Source organism: Xenopus laevis, chromosome 5L (genome assembly GCF_017654675.1).
Source record: "Xenopus laevis strain J_2021 chromosome 5L, Xenopus_laevis_v10.1, whole genome shotgun sequence".
NCBI lineage: Eukaryota > Metazoa > Chordata > Amphibia > Anura > Pipidae > Xenopus > Xenopus laevis.
Window position 1 is genome coordinate 26,725,653 of NC_054379.1, and position 17,787 is coordinate 26,743,439.

At 39.6% G+C, this 17,787-nt stretch overlaps 1 protein-coding gene across 2 annotated transcripts in view; it reads left to right on the top strand.

Annotated features, from left to right (window-relative positions):
* macrod2.S (MACRO domain containing 2 S homeolog) overlaps positions 1-17,787 on the top strand; it is a 1,492,323-nt gene that overhangs the window by 47,057 nt on the left and 1,427,479 nt on the right. For both annotated transcript variants that reach the window (XM_018261753.2, NM_001089698.1), the window contains 1 exon segment: positions 3,045-3,149. In XM_018261753.2, the coding sequence (XP_018117242.1) occupies positions 3,045-3,149 (105 nt within the window).

Below are 17,787 nucleotides of genomic sequence, written 5' to 3' on the forward strand. Positions count from 1 at the left end.
CTTGCAAGTCACTGGAGTGTCACAGATTAGACATGGCAGCATTAGAGGCACACAAGTGGTTAGAGTGTTATTACATGTTCTGTTAATTATCCTGAATATTCCTTTTCAAGAACACTTGTCTCCTATCAGAGAGATACATTGAGGATGCAAGAAAAATTAATTCAAGTAGACTCCTTAAGGAACAGATGAAGTATCAATTCTCTCGATTCTATAAATAACGTGCTTTGATGACCCCTATGGGGTGCATCTCATTTCCAGAACAGAGAACTCTGTGTGCTGCTGGGAATAGCTTGGAATCTTCTATATCAAACCAATGCTATTTATTGGATTCAGCTGAATTGGCCCATGCCATAAGTAGAAAGATGTCCTAATTAGACACGACCTGAGCCAGGCATGGGGGGAGCATTGCAACTGTCATAGACAATTTTATCTTTGGCTGCAATGTTTAGCTGACCCTAACTTTTTCCATTAGCAAAATGGCATATTTTAAGCAGCCTAATTTTGGGGTATTTTAACCAGGTCTACTTTTATTATTTATTTGTAGTTGTAAAACGCCAACATATTCTACACAGTAAATGGGCGTGGACATTAGAAAAGCTTAAAAATTTTTAAAAAACCAATGCAAGAGGTAAAGAGAGCCATGTCCAAATGAGCTTACAATCGAAAACTATCATTAAAGTTCCTTTTTGGAGTCTAGTTTTAACATAGTTTCCTAGCACAGGTATGGGACCAGTTATCCAGAATGCTGGGGACCTGTTATCCATAATGCTGTGGACCTGGGGTTTTCCAGGTAACGGATCTTCATACCTTAGTCTACTAGAAAACCATGTAAACATTAAAAAAAACACAATAGGGTGATTTTGTCTCCAATAAGGATTAATTATATCTTAGTTGGGATCAAGTACAAGCTACTGTTTTATTATTGCAGAAATCATTTTTAAAAATGTGGATTATTTAGATAAAATGGAGTCTGTGGGAGACGACGATCGAAGGAAAAATCGTTCTAAACGAACCGTTCGAAGGATTTTAATCCATCGATCGAACGATTTTCCTTCGATCAGAAATTGCTAGGAAAACTTATGGGGAAGGTCCCCATAGGCTAACATTGGTGCTCGGTAGGTTTTAGGTGGGGAAGTAGTTGGTCGAAGTTTTTTTAGAGATAGTACTTTGACTATCGAATGGTTGAATAGACGAACGATTTTTAGTTTGAATCGTTCGATTCGTAGTCGAAGTTTGAAGTAGGCAATTCGATGGTCGAAGTAGCCAAAAAAAGTGTTTTTTCATTGTAATCCTTCACTCGAGCTAAGTAAATGTGCCCCTTGGTCTTTATTAAGAAATAACTTACGAAACTCCGCTTGCGTTCCTCTACAGAAAAGGCGATTCGGCAATCCATCGTGCGGCGCTTGATTTCTCCTTCATGCCTTCCTTATAGGAGATAGCCAGGGAGGAGAAATCAAGCGCTGCATGATGGATCGTTGCCCTGTTGCCTTTTCTGAAGAGGAGCGCAAGCGGAGTTTCGGTAAGTTATTTCTTAATAAAGACTTAGCGATTAAAATTGATGTTACTGGACCTTTAAAGCAGAGCTAAACTCTAAAAACTAATATGGCTGGAAATGCTGAATTTTATATTCTGAGCTTAGTGCACCAGCCTAAAGTTTCCGCTTCTCTATAAACATAATAATCCAGGAGTTTACCATCTTGGATTTTGTCACTGACACGCACATGCTCACTATGCTAAGGTAAAATTAGGAGTCATCATAAATCATCAAGCAGAGAATGAGGTGTGTATAATAATAATAATCTGATGCTACAGGGTTGATTTTTAAATTCCGATACACATTGTGCTGGCTTCTTAGATCAGATAGTAATCAGAATTAATTACTACAGCCTTTTATTGTGACCTTTATATTGTCTTTTATACATTATATTGTGAGTGGCTCCCTAAGCTCGGGTAACTGGCATCCGTACAGAGCATGTGCAGTGAACCAACAGAAAAGAAGACGGGGAGCTACTTGGAGCATATTTGAAGGCCCAGGTCTTCACTGATAAAGGGCTGTGGTGGCCTAGAGCCGGTACAAAACCCCAAATAATACTATGTATCATTTCTATCGAACTTCTTTGTTAAACTTTAGTTCTCCTTTAAGGTGAATAAATTGAAGACCGTTTGGAACAGTCAGTGTGGAGAAGCGATTTAAAGGAGAACCTAAGCCTAACTAAAGAAGCAGCTAGAAATGTTGTACATTATGGGGCACATTTACTTAGCTCGAGTGAAGGAATAGAACAAAAAAAACTTCGAATTTCAAATGTTTTTTTTGGCTACTTCGATCATCGAATGGGCTACTTCGACCTTCGACTACGACCAGCTCAAAACAACCAGAGCCCTTTAGCAGTAAAGATCTGTGTCTCCAAAGATGCCCCAGTAGCTCCCCATCTTCTTTTCTGCTGATTCACTGCACATGCTCTGTGCTGCTGTCACTTACTGAGCTTAGGGACCCACTCACAATATACAGTACACATAGAATAGAAATGTCACAATATAATGCTGATTAGTAATTAATACAGATAATTACTACATGACAGCACAGAAACCAGTGCAATTAGCATCAGAATTTAATAATCAGCCCTGTAGCATCAGCTTATATTACAGTCCAACCTCATTTTCTGCTGGATAATTAGTGACGACCCCTAAGCTTAGCTTCTCAACAGCTGCTCAGAGCCCACTGAGCATGTGAGTGTCACAGACACTTTCCAAGATGGTGACCCCCTGTGACAAGTTTGAAGTCCTGGATCATTGCTGCTATTGACAAGCTGAAACTTTAAGCTGGTGCAATAAGTTCACTATATAAAACCTAACATTTTTATCCATATCCATTTTTAGGGTTTAGTTCTCCTTTAAAGAAGGGTTGTTTAGATACTTGTGGCCAAATAAATTGTCCCAGTACTGTTGGCCATATCGTTTATACGGTTACACAGAAATACGACTTTAATGTAATGGTGCAGGAACTGTCTTTTTCATTTTTACATTTGTCTTTTTCTTGTCTCCAGATGAAAGCCCTGAGGAAATTCAGGTGAAAAACAGCTTATGCGAAAAAGTTTCGTTTTACAAAGGGGACATCACCCAGCTGGAAGTGGACGCCATAGTAAACGCCGGTGAGTCACGCACGCTGCCCATTTATATTTCATAGCGTTCCGAAGCAAGTCGTTGTGGTACAATCATTAACTCCGCAGTTTCCCAACTTAAGAATGGAAAGTCTGCATTCAAAACATTTTCTCCTGAGCGTCTGAACTCTGCATTTATGAGATTTCCCCTTTACGTCTTTTGCGTGCTTTACTTTGCAACGGTTTTATTTTTAGTCGGCATTTGCCTAGATTCCTTCTACTCCAGTTGTGTAATTGCACAGTTTTATCCTTTTTAGTTTAATGATGCATGATTCTTCTCTGATATTGCAGCATCTGATTCCTGCGTGCAAATGTACTTTATCTCATGCATTGAATAGCCTAATGGCTTGCTGGTGTCTTGCCTTTTTCTTCCAAGCTGTTTGAACCGCTGATAGAGGTTAGCGGCTGCCATTAGTTCTTGTATTCTTATGGGAAGATCATTCTTGCCTCTTTGACGTTATACATACGAATTCTTCTTTATCACCTCACTAGAAGTTTCAGGTTTGAATCACGGATTTGTTGTTCATTGGAGAGATTTGATTTGAAACTACATTCAACTACAGGTATGGGACCTGTTATCCAGAATGCTCGAGACCTGGGTTATTCCAGAAAACTAATCTTTCGGTAAATTGGATCTTCATACCTTAAGTCTACTAGAAAATCATTTAAACATTAAGGGGGTTATATATCAAAAGTCGAATTTTAGAGCTTTGTGAGTTTTTTTTATACCTCGAATGGACTCAAATAGTTTCTAATTTAAAGGGATACTGTCATGGGAAAACTTGTTTTTTTCAAAAAGCATCAGTTAATAGTGCTGCTCCAGCAGAATTCTGCACTGAAATCCATTTCTCAAAAGAGCAAACAGATTTTTTTTATATTCAATTTTGAAATCTGACATGGGGCTAGACATAGTGTTAGTTTGCCAGCTGCCCCCAGTCATGTGTCTTGTGCTTTGATAAACATCAGTCACTCTTTACTGCTGTACTGCAAGTTGGAGTGATATCCCCCCCCCTCCAGCAGCCTAACAAAAGAACAATGGGAAGGTAACCAGATAACAGCTCCCTAACACAAGATAACATCTGCCTGGTAGATCTAAGAACAGCACTTAATAGTAAAAGCCAAGTCCCACTGAGACTGATTCAGTTACATAAAGTAGGAGAAATAACAGCCTGCCAGAAAGCAGTTCCATCCTAAAGTGCTGGCACAAGTCACATGACTGTTGCAGCTGGGAAACTGACAATATGTCTAGCCCCATGTCAGATTTCAAAATAGAATATAAAAAAAAAAAATCTGTTTGCTCTTTTGAGAATTGGATTTCAGTGCAGAAGTCTGCTGGAACAGCACTATTAACTGATGTGTTTTGAAAAAAACATGTTTTCCCATGACAGTATCCCTTTAAGAAAAAACTAGAATGTAAAAACTCAAATCGGCGAAACCCACCGAAAAAAAACTCGAACATCATGAAAGCTGTTAGCATCTCCAAATGGTTCAAAGGAACTCTTCCACTGACTCCTACATGACCTCTACAGGTTTAGGGGGGTATTTACTAAATACTAGCTTCCGTTTTATTATTACAGAGAAAAAGCAAATCATCTTTAAAAATGTGGATAAAATGGAGTTTATGTGAGACGACCTATCCGTAATTCTGAGCGTTCTGGATAATGGATCCCATACCTGTACTTGCTGTGTCCATGTGAATGAGCATGAGAAAGTAAATGGTTACATATATGCAACAAATGCTTTTCAAAGAATGTATGTGAATTTTAAGTGCTGGATTTAAAAGTATCGATTTTTTTGTATGTTTTGCATTGTATTAAATATTTTATTCAAATGTTATTATGGAAATTAGGGGTTGGATTCAGTTCTTGTCATGAATTTGTTAAATGGCCAAATCCAATTATTTGGGATTGCTACTGTATTTAAAGGGGTGGTTCACCTTTATGTTAACTTGTAGTATGTTATAGAATGGTTATTTCTGTGTAACCTTTCAATTGCCCTCCATTTTTTCTTTTTATAGCTTTTGAATTATTTGCCTTCTTCTTCTGACTCCTTCCAGCTTTCAAATGAGGGTCACTGACCCCATCTAAAAACATGCTCTGTAAGGCTACAAATATATATTTATTGCTACTTTTTATTACTCCTCTTTCTATTCAGGCCTCTCCTATTCATGTCCCAGTCTCTTATTCAAATCAATGCATGGTTACTAGGCTAATTTGCACCCTAGCAACCAGCTAGGAGAGCTGCTGAATAAAAAGCTATAAAAAAAATTTAAATCATCTCTACATCATACGAAAAGTTAATTTAAAGGTGAACAACTGCTTAAAGTTGGGCTAGCAAAACAGCCACTGAACGAAAACCAGAAATTTGCAGAAATGTTGTTGTGAGCCCCATTTTATACCTGCGTATTCCCCTGTATCCATTCCTTTTGCCCCCCATCCATTCCCAGTTGGCTCTTTGAGGCGATAACAAAGTTGGTTGAGGTACCATGAAAGGTGCTACTAATGAAAGTACTTCTGTTAAAATACACCAATAGATTTCTCGTTTGGTGAGGTTGGCAAACAAGAGTACATTACCCTGATATGCCTACACTGAGCTCCCCGATAACCCCACGATCGTAAATGCATCAACAAGCCCATGTCCCATATGTTTCCAGCTTTTATTGGCCCATGTATGTGCTGGCTCTGCACAGAACTGACCATAGAAACATTAGATGGACTCTTCTCTGCTCACTAACTTTATTTTCTAATCAGTGAAACATCACAACACCTTCCTTTCTCAGGAAATTTATTCTAGCAACAGTAAAACTGATAATATCTTAAAAACTAGAAAACAATATGAATGTAAATTGCAAAATGAAGATCGCACTGGGCAATAGTAAGTTAATTTGTTTTGAGGGTTTACAGACCAATTTACTTGTGAATCTTTCTGATTTAATGCACACGCACCATTTCTTTTCTGATGGTTTATTTTGAAATGTGGAAGAAATTCACACATATGCTGATACTGTTGGTCTACTGACTTCACATGTCAATGGAAATGTGTATGGAATTCACAAAGCATCACAATATTTGACAAGAAGAGATGCTAACACGTTAGAAATGAGCGGCTCTCACTAGTCCTTTTCTCTTCAATATGTCAATATGGTACACTCGGGTTATTTAGGTTTCTGTTGTCATGTGTAAAAAACATTCCATAATCCCACATTTGACTTTTTTGCTGTTTGTTTTATATGTATATGGGAAATAATCATTTGAGTCCAGATTTTTCCGAAGGCACATTCTTGACTGGGGATATAGCTAGAAACCATTTTTCCATGTGAGAAACGTAATACTACTGTCACTGACTAGTGCTAATGACTTCACTGACACCTGTTTGTCACTGTGCAAATTGGAATACATTAGGTCTGAAACCTTGTACAGTTTTGGGTAATAATCCACCCTGTGTACTTAGTGGCAGGGAGATGCCTTTAAGGGTTGGGGAGATTGTTGCCCAACAGAAGAGGCGATTAGTCGCCAAGCCACTAAAGGTGGCCATACGCGGCCGATAAAAGCCGCCGACAGACTGTGTCGGCAGCTTATTGGCCCGTGTGTGGGGCCCCCCGACGGGCTTAACCGATCGAGATCTGGCCGAAAGTCGGCCAGATCTCTATCGGATGGGACGAAAAATCCCGTCGGATCGCGGCCGCATATATTCGTTGATTCTTCCCTGTGATCCGACCGCCCATTACTATTCGTTAGGATCGATCGTTATGCCCTAGCGATTGGATCAGCCCGATATTGCCCACCTTGGCGACGTTGGCAAACGAGCGGATCTCTCCGTGTGTGGCCACCTTAAATCTCCCCAAATCTGCCTGTCTGCCCCAACCCTTAAAGAAAACGATACCCCCCTGATCAATGTAGGTCGCTATAAAAAGATATTGCATAAAACAGCTCGTATGTAAAACCCTGCTTTGTGTAAATAAACCATTTTCATAATAATATACTTTTTTGTAGTATGTGCCATTGGGTAATCCTAAATAGAAAATTGCCATTTTAAAAAATAAGGGCCGCCTCCTGCCAACCTAGGATTCACGGTGCACACAAAAATACCAAACAAATCATACATGTTAGATCACATGAGCCAATTAACAGACAGAGCCTTTTGCTTCCACACTTCTTCCTGTTACAGTTAGAGCTGCAGTATTTCTGGCCAGGTGATCTCTGAGGCAGCACACAGACCATCACGAAATGGGGGTTCAAGGCAAGAAATGTAAAATGGCAGTATTTACTTAAATATATATACCAGTTTGGTAAGATTCTTTAATATACCACTTAATTTGATATAAACTATCTGTTGCTTAAGTGCCCATTTTGGGGGTACAGTTTTTGTTTGAAGTCAGTGGTGCCATAAGGAGAGCCCTGCATGGGGTCTGTTTTTGTAGACCCACCCGACCCAGACCCCTGCTGAATATATCTTCAAACAGGTAGTGACCTCAGAATTTCAGGGCAGGACTGACCCGAAGTGACACCACACATTAGGAAGATTGCTAGGGAGCTTCAGTCTTTGTTGTTGTTTTTTTTTAAAGTTTTACAGCTGTCCCCAACCTCACCATTTGCCTCCACTGAGCACCTGCGGGCCACCCACACAGTGAGGACATCTGGGCTTTTCCTCCCCAGAATTCGGAGAGATTTGCGGGTATTTCGGGGGTACCTGGCCCACTGCAGGACTCTACCATCTGGCAGTATCTAGCTCATCCCTTTTATAGTCTCTAGGTGCACTATAGCCATAAAGTATTGTATCTTTCCAGTCACGTCAAGGCAAATTAGGGTTGACACCTGTCCGGTTTTTACCTGGACAGGCCTGTTTTTGGAATGTCAAAACTCCCTGCCCATACAGGTATGGGATCAATTATACGGAAAACCAGATATCCAGAATGCTCCAAATTATGGAGTGGCCATCTCCCATATACTCCATTTTATCCAAATAATCAAAATTTTAAATTTTAAAAAATGGTTTCCCTTTTCTCTGTAGTATTAAAACAGTACATTATACTTGATCCCAACTAAGATATAAATTAATTGGGTTTATTTAATGTTTACATGATTTTCTAGTAGACTTAAGTTATGGAGAAAGATCCGTTATCTGGCAAAATCCCTAGTCCCGAACATTCTGGATAACAGGTCCCATACCTGTATATGTTTAGTACAAGCTGCAGGTACATATATTACCGAAGACAGACTGAAGATAGTGCTCAGTTTTATTTCTTCTCCTGAAATGATAGAGCATCTAATGAATGTAGAAGTAATTTCGTGGCTCTGTAAATGATTAAGATGCATAATCTATTTTGTTTTCTGGCAATTCTATTGTCTCTTACACCTGCTCCCTTTTTATTCTAATTCAAGAACGAGAGCTAAATTAATAAGTCTGTTTGTCCGTTTATTTGTCATTGAGCGCTGAATTGCAGGAATATGCACCGGCCTTACTTTTTAGTAAGCAGAAATTAAATGCTTCTGTCAACACTTCAGCTGAATATGGGCTTAGTCATTCCATCAAGCATTGCTAGGAAAAATACCCATCCTTTGTAATAGCAAATAGGGGAAAAAAACAGGTAGTATCAAATTGAGATTTAACTTAAGTAATGTATTTCCTGCCTCAGAAACTTTATCGGAACATTTAGAGTTTTTTTTTAAAAAAAATATAATTTATAGGTAAAGAACAGGGAGTTCTAAAGAGAAATACTAAATTAAATATAATAAGTGGATACAGGTATGGGACCTGTTATCCTGAATGCTCTGGATAACTGATCTTTCTGTAATTTGGATCTTCTTATCTTAAGTCTACTAGAAAATCATGTAAACATTAAATAACCCCAATAGGCTGGTTTTGCTTCCAAAAAGGATTAATTATATCTTAGTTGGGATCAAGTACAATGTACTGCTTTATTATTACAGAGAAAAAGGAAATCATTTTTAAAAATTTGAATTATCTGGATGAAATGGATTCTATGTAATTCTGAGCTTTCTGGATATCGGGTTTCCGGATAACAGATCCCATAACTGTATATTAAGATTCGGTTCAGGAATCTGCTGTTTTTAGCAGAGTTTGGATTCGGCCGAACCGTATTAGAATTTGCCCTTGTTCTCTAATCTGTAACGAGCATCATCAATACCCTTAAAAATAAAATGAAATTAAACATATGATTAATCACTATGGGTTGAGGAGGAAAGCCCTTTTATACTTAGGTGTAGAGTCCTGCGCAGAACCAATTTCTAAGACCCGAACCTGCAGCCCATGACCCGAACCTCAACCCGCATATTTTTCCACTTTGATCCTCTACCCGACCCAGACCCGCAACTGCTTTATCCGCAACCCTCCGGCCACCATCAAACAGGAAGTGATGGTGCTGTAAACCAGAAATGACGTCCTCAAAAGTGGGTAGGACAGAAACAAGTTTTGTAAAACTTTAAAAGGAGTAAAATCTAGACAATATTACATAAGATCGGAAATAAGGGATAAGGGATCTTTCCATAATTTGGATCTCCATACCTTGTATTAAAAAATAATAGAAACATTAAGGGGTTATTTATCAAAGGTCGAAATGTAGAGTTTTTTATATGTCGAATGAACTCATAACTCGAATAGTTTCTAATTTAAAAAATAAAAACTTGATTCAGTGAGTTAGGGGTGAAAAAAAACCCACTTGAATCGCTCGTTTTCCAGCTAAAGCCCTCAGAAATAGACTTGAACATCATGAAGGCTATTAATATTTACTTCTACATGACCTTGACAGGTTGGTGTATTTTCGGATTTGAGCCATATCCAGGGTCTGGTTTAGTGATGTGTGAGTCAAGTAAAACCCCAATCTGCCCTACCTCCACCCGCACCTGCCCAACTTCTGGCTTCCATTTATAGACCCACGCTGCCCCGCAGATGACCTCACAAAAGGGGCGGGGAGAGCAGGAGCGCGTCTATAAAAAGAAAGTCTGAAGCTGGCAGTGTAAGGTGGCGGGAGGGGAAAGCAACAACAAGAGCTCGACCTGGACCTGACCGGCACCCGCAAATGGGGGTACGAGGTCGGCCCGAACCTGCTTTTTACTTTGTAAAAATCCCAAAAATGGGACTTTCGACCAAAAAAAACTTTCAAAAACTAAAATTTTCTTGGAAAACATAACTCGAACCTTAATAAATAACCCTCAAAATAAAGGGATCAAGTTTAAGGTACTGTCTCATTATTATTGAGAAAAAGGAAATAATTTTAAAGATGATTAATTATTTGTTTAAAATTGAGTCTATGGGAGTTCTCCTTCCCGTAATTCGTATCTTATTGCGGAACATGTTTCTGGATAACGGATCCCATACTTGTAGTAGAATCTTACTATAGTTAATACAAATAAAACAAACTGTGAATTGTAAGTTGACCTGCCTGATAATCAGTTCAGCCTTATGCATGTGAAAATTGTATTTTTATTTTCTTTATTGCAGTGTGTTCCAATCAGCTAGGCTGTATTCAGTCATTTAATATTCCTTATCTAGTCAAACCCCACCAAGTCACCTTTTTTCCCTACGGCCTTGGGTAATAAATAGGTCTGACCTGCCCACCCAAATTTCTGCAAATCCAAATTAAAGATATTCCTAAATAAAATGTAGCTTATTTATATAAATGGCATTAGCGCTTCTGAAGCAAACACATTTTTACAACTGCGGGGTAACCATTTGTCATATGTCATATGTGTACTGAAAGGTCGGGAACAAATGAAATTAAATCACACCATAAATATCTAGACATAATGTTCCCTTAGTTGTAATTAAATGTCGGCATCCAGAAGTATATTCCATAGTACTTTGCTGAGCTTTTAGGCACAGGTCATGAAGGCTGAATTAAGGCATTGCTGTATATCTCTCCAATGTACTTCAAGTTTGGGGACAAAATTATATTAAAATTATTATGTCATAGGATGTCTGTGGAGCTCTTGGGAAGACAAAAAAAAAAATCCTTTAGAGTGCCAGGCTTTCGTTTCCCTGCCCCGGTCTATGGCTTTAATACTAGATAGAAACCAGTACAGGTATGGGATCCATTAACCGGAAACCCGTTATCCACAAAGCTTAGAATTATGGAAAGGCAGTCTCCCATAGACTCCATTATAATCAAATAATCCAAAATTGAAACAATGATTCATTTTTCTTTGCAATAATAAAACAGTAGCTTGTACTTGATCTCAACTGAGATATAATTAATCCTTATTGGAAGCAAAACCAGCCTATTGGGTTTATTTAATGTTTACATGATTTTCTAGTAGACTTAAAGGAACAGTAATATGACATTTTTTCTATAAAAAAATTTGTTTACCCTTAACGAAAAAAAAACACCAGCACACATTTAACTTTACATTCGCAAAGACTTTATTAAGAAATATCTTACTGATTCTCTGCTTGCGCTCCTCTTCTGAAAAGGCGACGGATCCATCTGGCGGTGCTCGATTTCTCCTCCCTGCCTTCTATAGGAGATAGCCAGGGAGGAGAAATCTAGGGGTGACAGGCGCGTGTCTATAAAAGTTCAACCCGGAAGCCTACATTTGGAAGGGCAGGCAGGGAGAGCAGTCAGAACATTTCAACCCGGGTCCCACGGGTATTGGGCCGGCCCGATCATCACTAGTTGGTAAATGTAACTCTAGGGAGATATTGAGAGAATTGGCACGCAGGGTTGATGGGCACTTGAGCTTTAGGGCTCTTACAGACAAGCGTTTTTACCTGCGCTCACCTGTGTTCCGGTTTCATGCGTTCAGCCACAGGGGAGCGCAGGCGTAGACGCACCGAATTATTGGCAATAGGGCTGTACTTACAGAGACGCATGTAATGCAGGTAAAATGCAACATGCTGCGTCCCAACCTGTGTTCGGCGCTTACATGCGTCTGTGTGATTACAACCCCATTGACAATAATTCTGTGCGTCCACTCCTGCGCTCCCCTGCGGCTGAATGCATCATGAAACCGGAATGCAGGGGAGCGCAGGTAAAAAAACTCGTCTGTAAGATCCCTTATATAGGAACCTGTGAGTGTAGCATCTCTTCACATTTCTGCACATTTTGCTGATGCTTTTCAATTTAACAAGATCACTTTTTTTTTTTTCATTTCGGTTTTATCCCTCTCGATCTTCAGGAGCTGGCAGCACAATCTGATTGACTTTAATTTTTTTAAGACTCATCTCCGCTTTGCCGTTCTTAAAATGAAACTTTAGGAGGTAGAGGTGTTTATTTTGCATATTGGGAATGTGCGCAGAATACGCGATTGTGTTTGGCCCTAAATAAATGTGTGAATACAGACGTGTTGACTGGGCCCCATATAAACAGCTTGTTAACGTGCAATCAGTCACTGGCGTTGCCTCTTAATGAACAGGTGGGGAAAGAATGAATTCTAATCTAAAACGGATCTGACAGCCTATCAGGCAATTTCACTGATCGCTAATCCATTTCATTTGGCAGCTTAATTTATCACACAGTTAGGATTTTCATCTTGTAGCTTTCAAAGTGGAAATTAATTCAGAAGCGTGTCCAATAATACTGGATTGCTCAGGTCTGCTTGTCTATAATAAATGCATTATTTAAGAAACGGGGGTAAATGCATAAGTGTATGGAGAAAGGGGAATATATCTGCTCCGGCTCTTGTCTCATCCCAATGACTTGCTAATAGAAAGGGCCAGGGAAGGTTTCTTTTTCCGCATGGGTACTTTGACAGTATTATGTCGGATGGGGAATAGCAAGGCTGTTATCAAGGTCCAAGTCATTCAGATCCTCCCAGAAATATTTTTGGGCGATCGGCAGCTTCCAGCATTCACTGATGGATGAAAAGGAACTGGTATTCTATTATAAACCAACTGACACACAGGCACCCATTGTGATTAGAAGAAAGAAGGTTCTGTCTAAATATTTGGAATCTTCGTGAGAGCTGTGAAGATGGGTTTTTTGGTAAAGGGTTTGTTTCTTCTTTAAAGGGATCCTGTCATCCGAAAACATGTTTTTTTCAAAACACATCAGTTAATAGTGCTACTCCAGCAGAATTCTGCACTGAAATCCATTTCTCAAAAGAGCAAACAGATTTTTATATTCAATTTTGAAATCTGACATGGGGCTAGACATTTTGTCAATTTCCCAGCTGCCCCCAGTCATGTGACTTGTGCCTGCACTTTAGGAGAGAAATGCTTTCTGGCAGGCTGCTGTTTTTCCTTCTCAATGTAACTGAATGTGTCTCAGTGAGACATGGGTTTTTACTATTGAGTGTTGTTCTTAGATCTACCAAGCAGTTGTTATCTTGTGTTAGGGAGCTGCTATCTGGTTTCCTTCCTATTGTTCTTTTGTTAGGCTGCTGGGGGGGGGGGGAGGGAGGGGTGATATCACTCTAACTTGCAGTACAGCAGTAAAGAGTGATTGAAGTTTATCAGAGCACAAGTCACATGACTTGGGGCAGCTGGTAAATTGACAATATGTCTAGCCCCATGTCAGATTTCAAAATTGAATATAAAAAAATCTGTTTGCTCTTTTGAGAAATGGATTTCAGTGCAGAATTCTGCTGGAAAAGCACTATTAACTGATTCATTTTGAAAAAAAAAATGTTTTCCCATGACAGTATCCCTTTAAAGTTGAATGGACACATGTTGCAGCAAATACATTACACTACACAAGCCTGGGAAACCTTAATAAAATAAAATAAAGTTGTTATATTGCCCTACACATGAGCCCAGTGTATAGTTTATGTGCCATATGTAAGGAAATGTAGGGGGCAGCCCGGGTACCCAAAAAAATTTTTTACGTACTTTTGCAGCCCTGAAAAAACTAAAAGACGTCAGAGTTTTTTAGGACTTAGGGGGGACATTCCATTGCACTTCGCCTGGTCTGAGCTGGCGAAGGCAAGTCTGAAGGAACAGATAACGTTCAGTAAAATGCGCGTAAGAGTGCGAAGTAGCGATAGAGTCTTATCTCCTTCGCTAGCGAAGTTACGCCAGTGCCCATTAGTAAATCAGCGAAGTACAGAAATGACGTCACGCTGGCAAATTTTCGCCACAGTTAGTCACTTCGCCCTTTGGTAAATTTGCCGCTAAAGCTTAAATTGGCATTATTGCTGCATTGCTTCTGGCTGATTATAAGTGGAAGCTCAGGGAGTAGCCTACGGCCCATGGGTATTTCTCAGAAACATCCATTTCCACTGAAATAAATTTTGCCAAATGCCTTGTGTACCGTACCCATACCAGGGACTTATGGACTCAAAAATAATTTGTGGCTTTATTAAACGAATTCAGCCTTTGCTACGTGTCGCCGCATGGGATTGGTGTTGCTCTTCGTTCCGACTCTAAAGATTGTGTATTGGATCATAAAGAAAGTCGGGAAAAGTGCGTGGTGCCAAGGCTTGGTGTGAAGGTTAGAGGTCTACATTAAAAATAACATTCTTATACACACATAACAACACACAGCAGAACTTGCAAGAGATATAAAATGCCCCGTTTGTGCTTAATCATGTGCCTTAAGTGCAATTAAGAGATATTGTACGCAATTATAATATTTCAGAGTGGTTCTCCCTGCCTCTCATGAGCCAAATCGAAGACATTTCCAGAGAACCTATTTCAGATTGCTCTGTTGATTATTTTTAATTATTCAATAACCGCTAATTGCATTTGTCACTGACTCAGATTAACGCTCTAGTCCAGACAACTTGTAAATGTTATGATGTTTAACCCATTCTGTCTTTTTACTTCTGAGGAAGAAAATACGTTTTTTTTATTAATTACACACACAGGGGCATATTTATATGAAGTTAGAGATCACCACAGTCCATTAAAATGCAATTCCGCCACTCTCCATTAATATTAATTTCTATAGCATTTTTAAAGGTATATTGGGTAAGGGCAAACTTTCACTTTCACCCATAGATAAATGCGCTTTTAAAAATAAAATCCCATAGAAATAAATGTAGAGTGGCAGAATTTCATACTAGTGGACTATGGTGATCTCTAACTTCACTCTTTGATAAATATGCCCCATATTGTTTTCTTTTAAATGCCAATAAATCATATGCTGCTCATTGTACTTCATCCATCTGAACTCCTTAAAGGAGAAGGAAAGCTACAGAAGCAGATTATTGCCAATAGATTAGCCACAATAGTGCAAGCTATAACACTATATTTATTCTGCAGAATGCTTTACCAAACCTGAATAAACCGCTCAAGACACTGTTTGTTTAGGATACCAGCTGCCATATTTGCTTGGTGCGACATCACTTCCTGTCTCTCTCCCTGCTCATTCATAGCTCTGGGCTCAGATTACAGCAGGGAGGGGAGGAGGGAGGGTATAAAAGGGAGAGGGAGAGAGGAGCAAACTGAGCATGCTCAAGCCCTAGTCCTGGTGGTTTAAGATGAAAACAGTAAATCTGATACAGAAGCCCATGTAAACACAACTTTACTTTATGGGCAGTACTACTTGCCACTGATCAGTCTATGCTCACTGCACAATTCATTTTCCCTCTTCATCAGTTGCTTTTCTGGACTTCTGAGTAGGGTTGCCACCCGGCCGGTATTTACTGGCCTATCCGGTAAAACACCTGCCAAGGCCAGGGCCGGTATTAGAAATTTACCGGCAATGTAGCTGCCGGTAAAATTATAATACCCTTAAAAAGACCCCTCGGCCCGCCCCCAATCCCCTGTAAACTTAGCTTGGCCTTATTTTTTTTGTCCTGGCCGCACCGTGCCCCCCCCCTTTGCATCACAACCCAGCCCCTTTGACGTCACGCCACGCCCCTTTTTGTACCCGCCCCCCATCAGCTGGAATTTTTTTTTTTGCAAAAGGTGGCAACCCTACTTCTGAGATACAGACCACATCTATTTAGAGCCCACCTTTTCAAAATGCATCAGTTAAGTGTTCTTGCAGCACTCCTCTGCACTTAAATCCATTTCTCAAAAGAGCAAACTGATTTTTTTTATATTTAATTTTGATATGGGGCTAGACATATTGCTAGTTTCCCAGCTGCCCCCAGTCATGTGACTTGTGCTCTGATAAACTTCAGTCACTCTTTAATGCTGTACTGCAAGTTGGAATGATATCACCTCCTCCCTCCCCCCAGCAGCCTAACAACAGAGGAATGGGAAGGTAACCAGATAGCAGCTCCCTAACACAAGATAACGGCTGCCTAAAAAAACTAAAATACACTTGCTGGTTCAGGAATGACATTTTATATTGTAGTGTGAATTTTTTGCAGTGTAAACGGTGTAATTTAGAAATAAAAACATCATAAAAATCATGACAGAATCCCTTGAAGATATGAAGAGGCAAGTGCCCATTTGTGGCCTAAGTAATTTGTTTTTTAGCACTATTTTGAGCACCTCCTATAAATGATAGTCTAGGCACAGGCCCTTGGTTGCCTATATGGTAAATAAGGCCCTGTACACAGCCCTTTTTAGGGTTCTCCATTCTGGACTGTTGCTTCTAAATCAGGACCATTGGGAGGTATGCAATTTTGTACTGCATTTCAAAAGTTTATAAGTAAGAACATTATACTGCAGATTTTGCACCACAATGAAAAGACCTGTTACTCAATCCATATTCCTCTCTTGCTTTTAATTTCACCCAGTTTGCTTTCATTTTCTTTGCTGTCCAAATGACATATGTTCTATAAAAATGTTGCCTATATTGAGTCATTTTTTTTTTAACATACAAACTTTATGGCATATAAATCTTATCTCATGCAAATGGAGCCAGGTATTATGAATATACTGATGAATTACACATATTTACTTTCTCCCTGCCAAGGCTATAAGCTACAAACGATCTGCTTCTCTGAGATGTGAACAGGACTGCCATCAGACACTATGGAGCTCCATACAAGTATATGGATCCCCCCTAAACACAAGCAAGCAGTACCAAAACTTTCAGCCATGTCCCTTGTGTGTGCTATAGCAGTTAAGTAGGTTTTGGCAGGAGAAAAGGTTAAACTTGTTGGATGTATTTTTATCAATCACCTACTCTGATATATATATATATCACCAATTGTTTTCTGAGAAACGGTGGAACGGAGGAAAACAGACACTGTCTGCTACTGATTGCAGATACAGAAACTACAGGGAAGTACAAGGCCGGATTTCTGTGCCTGGCGCCCCTAGGCTGGCAGTTCTTAGCACCAGACACTTTTACGAGCTCCCTGATCCCAGCGCAAGCGAGCGTGTGCACACATGCGGCTGCTCTCTGGGGAGTTGCGGCTCCCCATTGCAAAAGTAGAATGTGGTTGGGCTGCGTGCCGTCCCTGAAAATGTTCAGCCCTAGGACCGGGCCTATGTGGCCTAACCACAAATCCGGGCCTGGGGAAATATAGGGGGCTCAATGAAAATTATAATTCACTACAATATAAGTTTATGGAAAATAACTAGTCATTCCACCGCTGAAAGCTTCATGTAGGAGATATGATTCAGATAATGGATCCCATTATAAACAGCTGATGTTACTCTATAATAAGCAGTTCCATTAATGTATTTGCTTATTAACAGTCAGGTCAAACTCCACTGACCCCCAATAAACTAAGTTTAAACCCTACCCACCGACCCATCTATTGGTGGATAGCAATACTTTTTTCTGAAAGTAACATTTTTACTTTTTTTCATAACTTACCTAAATTGT